This window comes from Melozone crissalis, unplaced genomic scaffold (assembly GCF_028551555.1).
Source record: "Melozone crissalis strain CALT ecotype California unplaced genomic scaffold, PUWL_Pcris_2 ptg000042l_1, whole genome shotgun sequence".
Lineage (NCBI taxonomy): Eukaryota > Metazoa > Chordata > Aves > Passeriformes > Passerellidae > Melozone > Melozone crissalis.
The window spans coordinates 17,131,285-17,144,108 of NW_026535820.1; the positions used below are offsets into that span (position 1 = coordinate 17,131,285).

Below are 12,824 nucleotides of genomic sequence, written 5' to 3' on the forward strand. Positions count from 1 at the left end.
ACCAAGTATTGCCATGCTTATTGGAAGAACTCAGAAAATGCAGTCAACACCTTCAAATGCACATGGCTATATTGAGGTACATAAATGATGATAAATATCAAATACAAGGTTTCCCTGAGCAGATCCTACCCCCATAGGGAATGGTGAAAATTAGGAGGAGTCAGGTCATGCTCCCAAAATCTCACTGAGGTTTAGGTTATGGACTTCCTGATAGAGATTCAAGCAGTCATAACTAAAAAATTACTTCCAACAAACTTCTGAAACCAGTGATGTTTGCTTCCAGCATCACACATGCTTTCCTGAAAGCACCTACCTCTCCATTTTCAAGAGGCAGAATGCGAGAGTACTCGGTGGTGCACAGGACATCACTGTCCCTCCTCACGGGAAGATTTGCCTCCTTTCCAAAGCGCTCCAAACAATCTGCTCTCGAGTCTAGTCAAGCAAGAACAAAATTAATTTTATTTAAAACAGGCCCTATTGTTCTAATTTAAAATAGCAGACAGGTACCCCCTGTGCTTTCAGGTAAATTCTCCCAATAATAGAGCAATAACAGTGATTGTGGCACTCAGCAGAGTAACAGACATTCCTCAAATAATCTTCTTCCTAAGCAATTCAGTGGTGCCTGACAAGACATGGCACAGTATTTCTCATATCATTACCAGAAAAAAAATCTATATAGCTACTACAAGATTTTGCACTTGTATTTTACTTTGATTTTTGCAAGAAACTCCAGGGTCCCAAGGGAAGAAGGACACCGAAGTTCTGACATTCCCAAAAAACAAGAGAAACAAAACAAAACAGAAATTTCTAAAAAAGTGAAAAATATTCATGTGCTGAGTTGCACTTTTAAAATACCATACCCATACACTCCTACCACTAATTTATTGTGGCTAAATAAGAAAAGATAAACGTATTTAACATTCACTGTCTTCTCTGCAGGTGAAATCTTCAGCAAGCCCCATGGTTTGATTTTGCTGCTACTGAGGAAATTATTAAAGAAACCTGTGCCCAAAAGACCAGTGACACAAGGATTGATACTTACAAGCAAAATATTGCCAGGGAGTGTAAGTTTTTCCAAAGTCCACCGATCTTTCCAAGACCCAGAGATCTGGACGAGGAGAATTTGCAAACTTGATAAGGATATAGGCAACATGGAAGAGCTGGTGACAGAATATACATAGATCTTGTCAGGAGCTTTTTTTTAACTCTATAAAAGTACAGCAATAATAAAACTAATGCAAATAAACACTTTTTCTGTAGTGCACAGGGAGAAGGTTATTCTCTGCAGTTTCATTCTCACCAAAATCAGAGGCCAGATTCTCAGCTGGCTACTTCACCTGGCAATGTGCTCAAGAACATTAAGACATCTGCAAGAGGACTGTGTTAAATGCCATCTCTGACATTTCAGAACAGGTCTGTTGTGCAGCTCACTGATTGCTTGGGTGTGTTAAGGGTACAGTACTCAACCCAGAAAAGCTGTATCACTCAACTAAGCTGCTTTTGCAGCACCCTGGGATATTTGTGATGCATTCCAAGCACGGAATTGTGCTTGTAGCTAAAGCATATCAAAATCATGGAAGAGAAAATGCAAATACCCTTTACATTGGGACTCCTTTGGTTGATAATATTCCCAGCCACCCACTCCCACATGTTAAGATTATTTCCAGATGAATTTGCTCCTTGACAGACCTTCCAAGCAATGGAATCAAGCCACCCCAGAGTTTGCGGGGATCAAATAGCACAGGAGAGATTTTTGTAACTGGTAGCTCATTCAGTGTCTGAAACAGCTCAAAGAGCTCCATCAGCTCAAGGTTCCCAAGGCCAAGAGTTTCATCTGGCTTCTTTAGGTGCTCATTGTGTATCACACAGAGGGCTACCAAACACTAGAGAAGAAATGGGTCTTACAAGACAAGAAGTCTTACTGTAAGCATCTTGAGATAGTCCACAGTCTATCTAAAAACCAGGACATCAATAAAAATTACCTTTACAGAAAAAGCCAAACACAGATTGATTCTAAGGGTCATTTAAAAATTAAACTATGACATGGATGGAGCTGTCAATAAATACTGAGGTACACTCAATATTAAAGTGAAGCTGCACTGGAATTTCCCCCTCAACAACCTCAACTGAGAATCATCTGCTGGCAGGAGATTCTCACTTTGATGGGGGAGACTGCAGTCAGCAGTTTGTCAAGTAACTGCTCCGAGAGCCCCCACATCAAATACACCCAAGCAGTTTATCTTTGCTCATACCTCATAAATGTCATAACCCTGAAGCTAATACTTTACAAAGTTTATTAGACTCCAAACCACAAGTGCATACAAGCTCTCAACCATGAACTCAGAACAATATCTTTTGGCATGCTTGGCCCATTCAGCTGTCAGGCAGGAACAATTCAATAGCTGTCACACCAACTGGGACCACCAAGAGGCAGAGGCAAATGGCAAATAATGCAGTGCAACAGATACCTGGAAATACTTGTCCCTAACCAGCTCTGCACATGACAATCCCATGGCTACATGCAGCCTCCATCCTCACACATCTATTTCAGACATCAGCTTCTGAATACCTGTATACTGTATTCACACTAGAAAGTAAAACTTCAAGGAGAAATGGGAGGAATTCAGGCACTTCATGGAGCATGTTCTCATGATAATAACCCACATCTCAGAAGAAAAAAAGGGATTTTTTTTTTTTTTGTTGTGCATTCATTTATGTAGTATTTACAACTACTTTCCAGGGCAAGCCCCTTTTATACACACACACCAAGGCATCACTGCAGCAGGTATTGCACCTTGCAACTCATTTCAGAAACTTGCTTTGCTGAATGATGCTGACTTAGATCAGTGCAGAGAACCAGGAGGAAAATAACCCAACTTTTCTGTTAGTGCTGAAATTTAACCTGCTACTTAACACAGCCTGAAAAGCACCAGCTTTACCTCCAGAGATATTAAATTAGCAAATAGACATTATCTCCATAGGAAAAATTACTTACTAGACAACAACACTGAGCAGAGTAAGTGGCAGCCAATCTGCTGACAGAGCCATGGCAAAACCGAGACCTATGACTGCACAGGCGGAGCAATGTCCTCAAAATGCTGATGGAAAGCCTGATTTTAGCCATTGTCAGAAATAGGCGAATACTCTGGGGGCAGTGGCAAGATTTGCTCTTACTGAGTTTCTGATACCCTTTGAGTAACTTCTGCCACTTCACTGTTAAGTTTCAGAGTAGATGTATCAGCCACACAGACATTACATGTCATCTGGTACAGCCACTCAGTGCAAAGATTGGTATTATTCTAGGAAAGCATAATAGTTCTGAAACTCCTAAAAAAAAATGTGCTTCATGTTCTCACTTTTGGTCAGCTGAATCTCTCAAGGGGCATCTGCCTGTTCAAACCAGGTTTCCACTGGCAGGCAACATTAATACATTGTCTTTCTTCCCCTATGTCTTAAGATTCTTGGGAGTCCCAGTTGACATGCATGTTAGCAAGTGCTGATAACACTCTGTGTGTTCACTGATACAGATTTAACCAACACAAGTGGTTTAGAAAGCTCAAGAGGAAATAAAGGAAGCATATAGACAATGTCCTGCCTTTTCCAGGGCTCCACTGCTTGTAGTCACATTGTGGAGCATTTACAATAGTGACCTTACACCTACTCTTCAAAAATGTGTATTGTATCAGGAGCTCTGCAAGTCAGCCAATGCTTAAAGAACTGCCACCCAGCACCACTCCTTGCATATTTCCATGCAAATAAAACTGGAGGGGAAAAAAAGAAGTATGGCAACTTCACAGTTCTGTTGTACATGAAAACCTTGTATTCATTTGCATGATGCTCTCCTTCCACCTCTGATTCTGAAACACTGCTCAGGTCTGCACAGGCACATTCAGAAATGGAAAAGGGACAGGTCAGATAAAAATTAAATTAGTGCCAGTTAATGACAACATATCACCAGAACATAGTCACCATGCCTATCATCTGTCCTGCTTCTGACTTCACATGAGTGCCTATGATCTGGTTTTGGCGTGGATCAAGGATGTAGAAGGGCACTTGAACATCTAAACTTCCACTAAGATTAAATACTGACCAAGTTGATGGATGGTCTCTCTCCAGATCTGATGAGACAACAACCGAAGAGAAATAATCCTTGGGTTAGCAAATAAATCCTATCTGAAGATAAAAGAGTAACCTTGCTGACATAAGACCTAGAAAAGCAACCATTAAAGCCAATTTTAATCACATATTCTAAGCTGGCATTTCAATACTTTCAATCTTGATCCTGACCTAAGACCTACCCTGAGAAAAAGGCAAACTAAGCTCAAAGCAATGTTTTCCTTCAGCCATTTAGTTCTGAGAAAAAAAAGAAAGTGCCTTAATTTTTGGAAAAAAAGTTTATTTGGTTGCTTTTAAGCCAAATTTGTTTCATAAAAAACAACAATCTCTCAAAAGGACAGTTAAAATTGTAAGTCAGCATTTTGGTATAATTATATAATAGTAAAAATTTTCCCAAAAAATCCCAGAAGTATGACTTAAGCAAAATTCTGACCATTTTCTTATTTGAATAAAGACCTGGATTTAAAAGTGGAAATGACATTTTATTTCTGGTAATGGAAACAATCCACTCTGGAAATGCTTGTTTAAATGAGGATGTATTACTGTAGAATCAAACATCATATCCTGCTGTAATCCAGCACCATAGGTCAAACATGATGGATTATCAACAGCTGGAATTTAATCAATTCCACATTGATGTGACCTTTTTTTGGTTCACTCAGGTTTGTTCAGATTTAAAATGTTCCAGCAGTCGATGGCCTTAAAGAATCACAAAAACCCAGAAAAAGTTTTGTAAAGTCATCAAGTAGAATGAACAAAATTCCCTCCTCCTCTGAGAATGAAAATCAAAATTCAGTATTATGCATTAACAATATTACATTATAAAGAGAGAGATTCCTATAAAAACTTTCAGGTGAACTTAAGATGATATTAAAAGAGGTCATTTAAATTGATTGAGAGCTACACTGTACTGTTACTGTTAATGATACAATATTCATGATCTCTAACAGCACACACACTACTTATGTTAAACCAACAGAAAAAAAAAACTTCCTGTTACCCACTGCATTTTCAAGAGAATGCTAAAATTCTCAATAATATTAGTTTAAAATGTTTTCTCTATTTTCTCCTTAAAAGTTTAAACAACTCTTTACAAAGAGAAATTTCCAAGATATTTTTTTAATCCTAGAAAGCATTAAAAATGGATAAAAGTTATATATGAATATCTAAATGTATAGCACATTTTCCTCCATTCCTGACACCATAAACTCAAACCAGAATACTAAAACACTGAAATGACTTGTTAGATGAATGCTAGCACACATCTAACATAAACTAGCACATAAACTAGCACAAAAGAAAAAAAACATAATGTGTTCCAAACAATCATGATGTTGTGTGTGCTGCTTCTGTAGGAAAAGACTGTTCTTCCTTTTTGGCTCATGAAGAATAAAAAGTCCTGGACTGTGGCAGTAGCAAGAATCTAACTAAATCCAGGTAGACCATCTATCTGAGGCATTCTGTAGATCTTTAGATGCATTTCAAAAATATATCACAGCAATGTTTCTTCATGTAATTTGAATCTATTTCCAGCAGGGTGAAATTTCCTCAGACTGTTATTGGCAGATACAGCTGCACCACCAAAACTTCCCTCAGCATGGTTTCGTTGTCATTGTAGGTTTTTTCATTATCTTGAATAATGTCGTTGGTGTTGCAGATTGCTCAGAAGAGACAGAAATCCAATATGGCTCAGTACAAAAATTAAACTTTTCACAGGGAGACTGATGCAGGAAAGGGCTTCAAGGAGTGTGAACTGTGCTCAGCACCTGCTCCAGAACACACGGACTGCATTGGGTTGGCGTGTGCACACCCACGGGTTTCCTGGTGTAATGAAGCCAAAAAGTCTTGAGCATTGCTTCCTCTCAGAGACCAAGCCACAAAAGCATCAATCTGCTCAAATGAAATAAAAATCCTGCAAACTCTGGCTAAAATTAAAGGCTTTGATTTCTTGATGCTGCAAAGAGGGAAGCAGTCCTTTCATTCAAACATCTCAGTAGGACTTGAGGCACCCTGGCAGACCCAGGTACTGTATAAAGCACTCCTGACAGTCAGTTCCCAACCAGGTATTTTGTAACACAAATGACAATACAAAAAAATGCCAACTAGAGAGAGAGGTGGGCCAGCATTTCTGGAGTTGTCAGCTACTCTTCTGGGTATGTGGAAAAATAGCTGTAGCAGAGGGGCAGAGAAAATCATGTGTGGGTAGTACCTGAGAGGCATCAGACCTCCTGAGTGTGTTCCATCCAGCTTAACTGAGTGCACATAGACACAGCAATGACTACCCTGCACAGTGACAGTGCCTGCAGAGGCTACCACTGTACAGCATGCTGAAGTCATTCCTTGTGGTCCAGCCTCCTAGTCTGGGGTGAAGAAGCCAGGAATAAGCACAGGATTTTCAATGCTGTTCAGTTATCCCTGGCCACACTGAATTCACATCATGCTTTCCTTTAACCAGCACTGATGCTGAAAAATGTCATTAGTTAGGTGAGTCAGCGCCTCTAGAAAGGCCTCATAGACACGTCTGGAGAACTTTGATCTGACCCAGTTGATGGGAGAAGCTCTCCCTATATAGCATGGGCTCTAGAAGGAAGAACTGCATCCAGAGACAAAATTATAGTCCTTTCTCCACATTCAACCAGTCTTTGGTCTTTTTGCCAAGGCTGCAGGCTGCTACATCAATGAGTCTCAATTGTTTTACTGAAATTTTTCATGCAGCCACTTTTCCATTAGGATTTGGACAAAGACCAACTCAATGCTCATAATTATTTCTTACATATGGCCTATTTCTTCACAGAACACTGAAGCTATTGATATGGGAGACGATTTGTTGTATGATTCAGCCCTCAGTTGTCCAGAAGAAAAATGTCTCCTTACGAGGGCTGCAGCCCAAAGTAGAAGGAACACAGTAGAACTGTCAACACTGGGAAGAAACCCAGGGAAGTGCAAAGGATTAGAGGCAACCACCAGAAGTTCTGCTTTTACTACACTGGGTTAAAACTGAGGTATTTAAAACAACATATCACAAAATTAAAGTTACATGTAAGAATGAGCATAGAAAGGAAGAAGGGGGAAGTAGAAGTACAGACATGAAGGGAGGGAAGTGAGATCAGTGAGTGGGAACCAAGACCCTCCTAAAAGGATGCTGAAGAAAAGCCAAAGGAAGACAGAGTCAGAAAAGGAAAGGAGAACAAGACTTGTGAGGTTTTCTCCTGTATATTTTCAGAATAATATCAAATTAGTATCAGAAATGCATTTTAAAAGCACTGACGTGCGACTAATGCAAACACAAGAAACAAATGCTGAGCCATTGAAAAGGTCCTTAATTAAAGATTTAGAAAACACAACACCTTGACTACAACTTAAAGGAAAACATATGATCAAGAAAGAATGTATTTTAAGGTATTTCCCTTATTAAGGCTGGTAGCTCAATTCTGAATGAGTTGCTTGTGGTGTAAACTAGGAATAAATGAAACATGTATTAAATTAAATATGTGATCCAACTTCAGGATGATTCTATCAGACAGATGTTACTTCATCAAATGAAGTTGTGTTACTCTAGAGTTCACAAACAGATGCACCTTCCTGTGGTTTGAGCCAAAAATCACAACTAACTTCAAAGTATACTGTTCTGCAGCACAATCCCAAATCAGCTTCCTGCACGAACTGAAATACTCAGAACCAGAGTTCTCTAATACAAAGGAACACTTCTGTGCTGTTAGCATCCCCATTTTTGGGTATTGTAGGGACAGTATTGCACCTTCCCCAGGCTTACAAGTCCCTTTTTTCCCCAGTGTGAACCAAGACAGCAGAGGAGGGCTTGGTGCTGCTGTGGATTCAGAGCTGTGGAGGGGTTCCAGAGGAAAGGCTTTGGGTCACTGAGGCACAGCTCTGCAGCACTGCAGAAGCCTTGTGCAGTGGCTCTCATGTCCTAATCTGTAGGACTTCCCAGTGTTATTACAGAGGTTATGCAACTTCAGGCTAGAGCTGGGTCTGATTTCAGGGTCAGCAACAATACAAAGCACTCAAAAGCCAAGCACAATGAGTGCAACGACTATTTTTGGGAGGACAGTTCAATGCAGTTTGTGATAAATCTCCCACCACCTTGAGAGTTTCTCCCTATAGAAGAAGCGAACACAGAACACTGTATTTTACAGAATGACACTTAAATTAACTGTAACTTCAGAAACATTTTAAGTTACTACGTCAGTCTTTTTTAAGTTAAGAACAATTGGTTTTAGCTCCCAACAATTTAGCCAAAGCTGAATAATATTCCATGCAACAAATATTGTTTGTAAATCAAAGACTTGCTACCAAATATAAAAGTTAGCCCTCTACCATGTAAAAGCAACTCAGAAGATTTGCCAAACTGTGATGCTATTTACAAAATGTTTATATGCCTTAACTGGTAGAAAACATAAAAGCATAAAGTCCTCCACAGGCCACACCACTTAGCTTAAATTTATGGTTGAGCTGCCCTCCATCCCTAATAAAAGTACTAATTTGGACATTGCATTCCACTGTGTACTTTTAATTTACAACAGTGACTAATAGTATCGCTACATTAAAACTATTCAACATATTAGTGCTCAAAATTCCACTGAGTCTGAGCCTGTCAGCACTAAATTATTGCCAAAATGCACACAGCAAAAACAAAAAAAAAATTATACATAACAAAAAGCAACAATAAAATATATGGGCTATACTTCTTTGAACTACTTTTTGTAGTTGGACATTTCTTTTTCATCATACGCTATCACGCTATCCTGAACTTTCATTTCTTCTGAAGAGAGAGTTCAGAAAAATACCTGGGGCAGTGTTACTGTAATATCTGCTGAGCATTAAGCAAGCCAAAGGTGAGGACACACCTGTTGAAATTAGGCAATCCAAAGAGTCAGGGGAAGGGCAATGAAATTCAGTAAGACTGGATTCAGAAGTTTAAAAGCAGTTAAAAACTACATTGGGAAAACCATAGCCAATTAGAGGAATAACTGAGATTTCATTTGATCCAAATATTTCAAACAAGTCAGGAATAGCCACAGTGTAAGCAGGTATGTTAACAGAAAGGAGAGAGTGCCTCGGGGATCAACATTATAATTGTTATTCGGAAGGACTGTGATTGATTAGAAATGTAACTATAGTACAGAAAGGGAAGTAAAGCAGGGGGTTTGCTTTCAGGTTTTGCTTTTTCTCTTATTATGAAGTACAGTAAAATGAGCATTCTTCTTGCAAACAGATTTAACAGCCTGAAGGCATTTTGACTTTCAAAATCACCCAAGCCTTTGTGAAACAGAAGCAGAACCAGGTGGGTGTTCTGTTCCAACTTCACTGTAGTGAGCACTAAAACTTCCATCATGGGGCAGCTATTCAATTAAATATTGTCATGTGACCATGGCAGGAAGCTCCATTGGGACTCTGCTCTCAATCATAAAGATATAATGGCAGGAATGCAGAAAATAAAAGCTTTTGACTTCACACTATGTCCTGCTTCCTCTAATTGTGGATGCTTGATGACCAACTTACACTCAGTAATTGCTTCCCTGCACACATTTGTACATGTTTGTCATGTTCTGTGCAACAAAAAACTTCTCCATTTTTTGTGTGCAGAAAAACATAACTTGTATTAAAAAGAAACAAAACAAAAAAACCACACCAAAACAAAACAAAAAATAAACAAAAAAGGGCAAATAATTAGTGAGGAAAACTAAATCCCTGTTATCTTTTCTGTTCTGTAATTAGATACACATCTAACTTTAAGATTTGTTTTTCCTTAAAACCCAAAACCTTAATCTCAGCTCAGTTGAGGGGGAATTGCACTCTGAAAAATTGTCTCTGTCAATTACTAAGAAAGCCTGCATCTTTAAGACACACCAAACTCTTAATATTTAGGACCAGGAAATAAGGTAATGTGAATTGGGATCTCAGTGCTTACCTGTTCACTTTTGTAGACTTACTCTGTGACAATACTTAATGTTCTCCATTATTATTAGCATTGTGTGCTACTGGATAAATTTGAGAGTGAAAATACTAAGCAAAATGTCAAAAGTGAATCTCAAGTTTAAACAAATCCTGAGGTTAAGGTTTAACTGGATGAAAGAAGTTAAATGATGAAAGTCTGTGAAGTGGGGGAAAAAAAATCATATGAATCTTACCAAACCCTCATGTATCCACCAGCTAAAATGATTCATTCCTGATCACAGGACATGGAGTGATTTTCACCTTTGCCTTTGATTACTTGCATTTCCAAGAAAGGGGATTCAGAGCCATCTTTCCAAGTAGTACCAGAGTATTGAGAAACACGCAATCTCACTCTAAGAAATCCTTTAACTACAGAAATCTTAGCACATAGCTGCTAGTGCCCAAGGAGTCCCATGAAAAGAGGACACTTAGCTCATATCCCTCCTCTCAAGGGAAGAAGTTTCCCAGAACTTTAACCAGCACATAAAAAGTAAGGTGTGTGTCAGTAGGTCCTCCAAGGAAGGTAAAAAGTGCACAGCAGGAAAATAAGCTTAGTATGGCCTTTCTGCACTGCAGCTCTACTGGATACAGAAACACTGACTGAGGATATCCTCAAAATGAGAACCATTCCACCCCTGGGAGGAACAAGAGTATTACACCACCATGTAAGACAAGATGTAAAATAAGTTGCACCTGAATCCCCAGCAAAATGGCAGTTAAGTCTCACAGACAAATACTTTCTTAGTTATCTCCCACTTTGCTGCCAACTAAACTGAAAGTCTACTCAAAAAATCCTGTCCTGTATAATCAGTCAATAAACAATTACTGCAGTCCAAAATACATATGCATGTGGATACATATATTTTGCAGGCCTACGTATGTATTTATAAACATGTGTTTTCACATTGTGTGAACTTGCACAGGGTAACTAACTTCACTGGATCAATATCCAATCATGGTAGCTGAGAATCCATCCCTGTGGCTTAAAAAACAGATACAGAGGCATCACTCTTAGCAACTTGCCTATTGCTTGCAGGGGAAATATGGGTGTTCTTGTTACTGTCTCATTACTAATTCATATTACACTGGTTTTGCTGTCCCTTCCCTTTTAGACCACCTTATCAGTATTCTTCTGTCTGTCTTGAAGATCTTGCTGGATGACAGAGAAACCAGAAGGACCCCTGAGGCAAAAGCAGATTCCAAACATTATTCTGAAAATGCATGCATGCACAGAGATCATGAAGCCTCTCTCTCTCTCTAAGCTCGTGGAAAAGGGGAATATTAAACAGAAGGTAGAGTTCCAGTTTCAACTGAGAGGTCCCCCCATGCCACTTCAAATTATTGAGTTACAGTGTCTGTGAAAGAAAGTACACCATCACTACATCTGTATGATCCCAGTGGAAGAACCTCCATCATCAAAATTCCTAAAGGAAAACAATCATTTCATACAGTGTACAGTCACCTTGGTAAAATAATACAGAACATAAACCAGACAAAAAAGCTGGAAGTGACGTCAGGAAGCAAAAATCACCAGCTCAAACATCTTTCCCAACTGCAAAGCATATGCACAAGTGCAAGAAATGATCACAGCTCACCCCATAGCTCAGGCACTCACCTGCCCCAGATCTAAGGTGACATTGACTTCGTTGTACTTCAAGCCCATGGACAGAGGGGGACTCTGCCACCAGCTCTCAGTGCCATCAATGGCATTGGTTATCGGGTGAGCTTTGCTGGGATCAGCAGCATTGCAGTAATCACAAAACTGGCCCTGAAACACAATCAGTCAAAAACATGGTCTCAGATAACATCTTACACATTGATAGCACGTGGTTGCTAATGGAGCTTCTGAACTAGGGTGTTGACTAAAAATGTGAGTAAATTTTGTGTTGTGCCTTTATATACCATAATTTTTAATGTATAAATTATTCCCCTAGTAATTAAATTACACACTGAAACACATTAACTTTTATGTTACAAACTAAAGCTTCAGAAATCTCAATAAGGGAACTACAGCAAATCTTTTATTAACTTATTGACATTTTGATGAAATTACCTATATTATTTCTACAGTGGTGTCTGCAGGAAATCTGCAGAAAATTAGTGAAATAAAGATTCTTAAAACTGGATTAGGAACAACAAACAAATTATCCTTGATTCTTCTAAAACACCATGAACACGTATGCACATTGCCTGATATAAATAAAACCATAACAAAAAAAGCTCTGTTACTTGGCTATAGGTTTGGTATTAGAATTTTATAACACTGTTTTCATTTTTTTCGTACCATTAAAATACATTCTGAATCCGAGTTTTCTGAACAATATGTACTGGTGGAAAATGCAACAGACTGTTCCCTTTAAAGAATGCCATTGTACCTTCATTTCAAGAAGTTACTGCCCAATTTCCAGTCCACAACTAAAGCCACAATGCAGAGATGCCCTTTTAGAGTCTCTTAAGCTCTTTGTACAATAATGATGAATCAACTTCAGGAAACTTAATTGTCTTTTGATTTCATGTCTTGGCTCGCCCCACCAGCTATTTTTATCTCCAAGAAAACACATTTTACAGTCTACTAAGATTAGTGCTGAACTGCTGAAATTAGTTATTAAGGGACCTTTTTAGTGTCCCATTCACTTCTTTTTCCAACACTAGGTGGAGATAATCAGTGAAAATGCTAAACTGTGCCAGCTACAGATCTTTGTTGAAAAATAACATTTTAATTGAATGGCAGTACACCCCCCGTGGCTACTTCA

The 12,824-nt window shown here is 38.9% G+C and overlaps 1 protein-coding gene across 1 annotated transcript in view; it reads right to left on the reverse strand.

Annotated features, from left to right (window-relative positions):
• The window catches only part of LAMA3 (laminin subunit alpha 3), a 100,026-nt gene extending 88,266 nt beyond the window's left edge, over positions 1-11,760 (reverse strand). Inside the window, exons 1-3 of the mRNA XM_054284554.1 lie at positions 11,687-11,760; positions 1,043-1,160; positions 314-432 (exon numbers count right to left, since the gene is read on the reverse strand). Coding sequence (XP_054140529.1) covers positions 314-432; positions 1,043-1,160; positions 11,687-11,734 — 285 coding nt within the window. The 5' untranslated portion in view covers positions 11,735-11,760. The remainder of the gene's footprint in view (positions 1-313; positions 433-1,042; positions 1,161-11,686) is intronic.
• Positions 11,761-12,824: the final 1,064 nt, after the last annotated feature.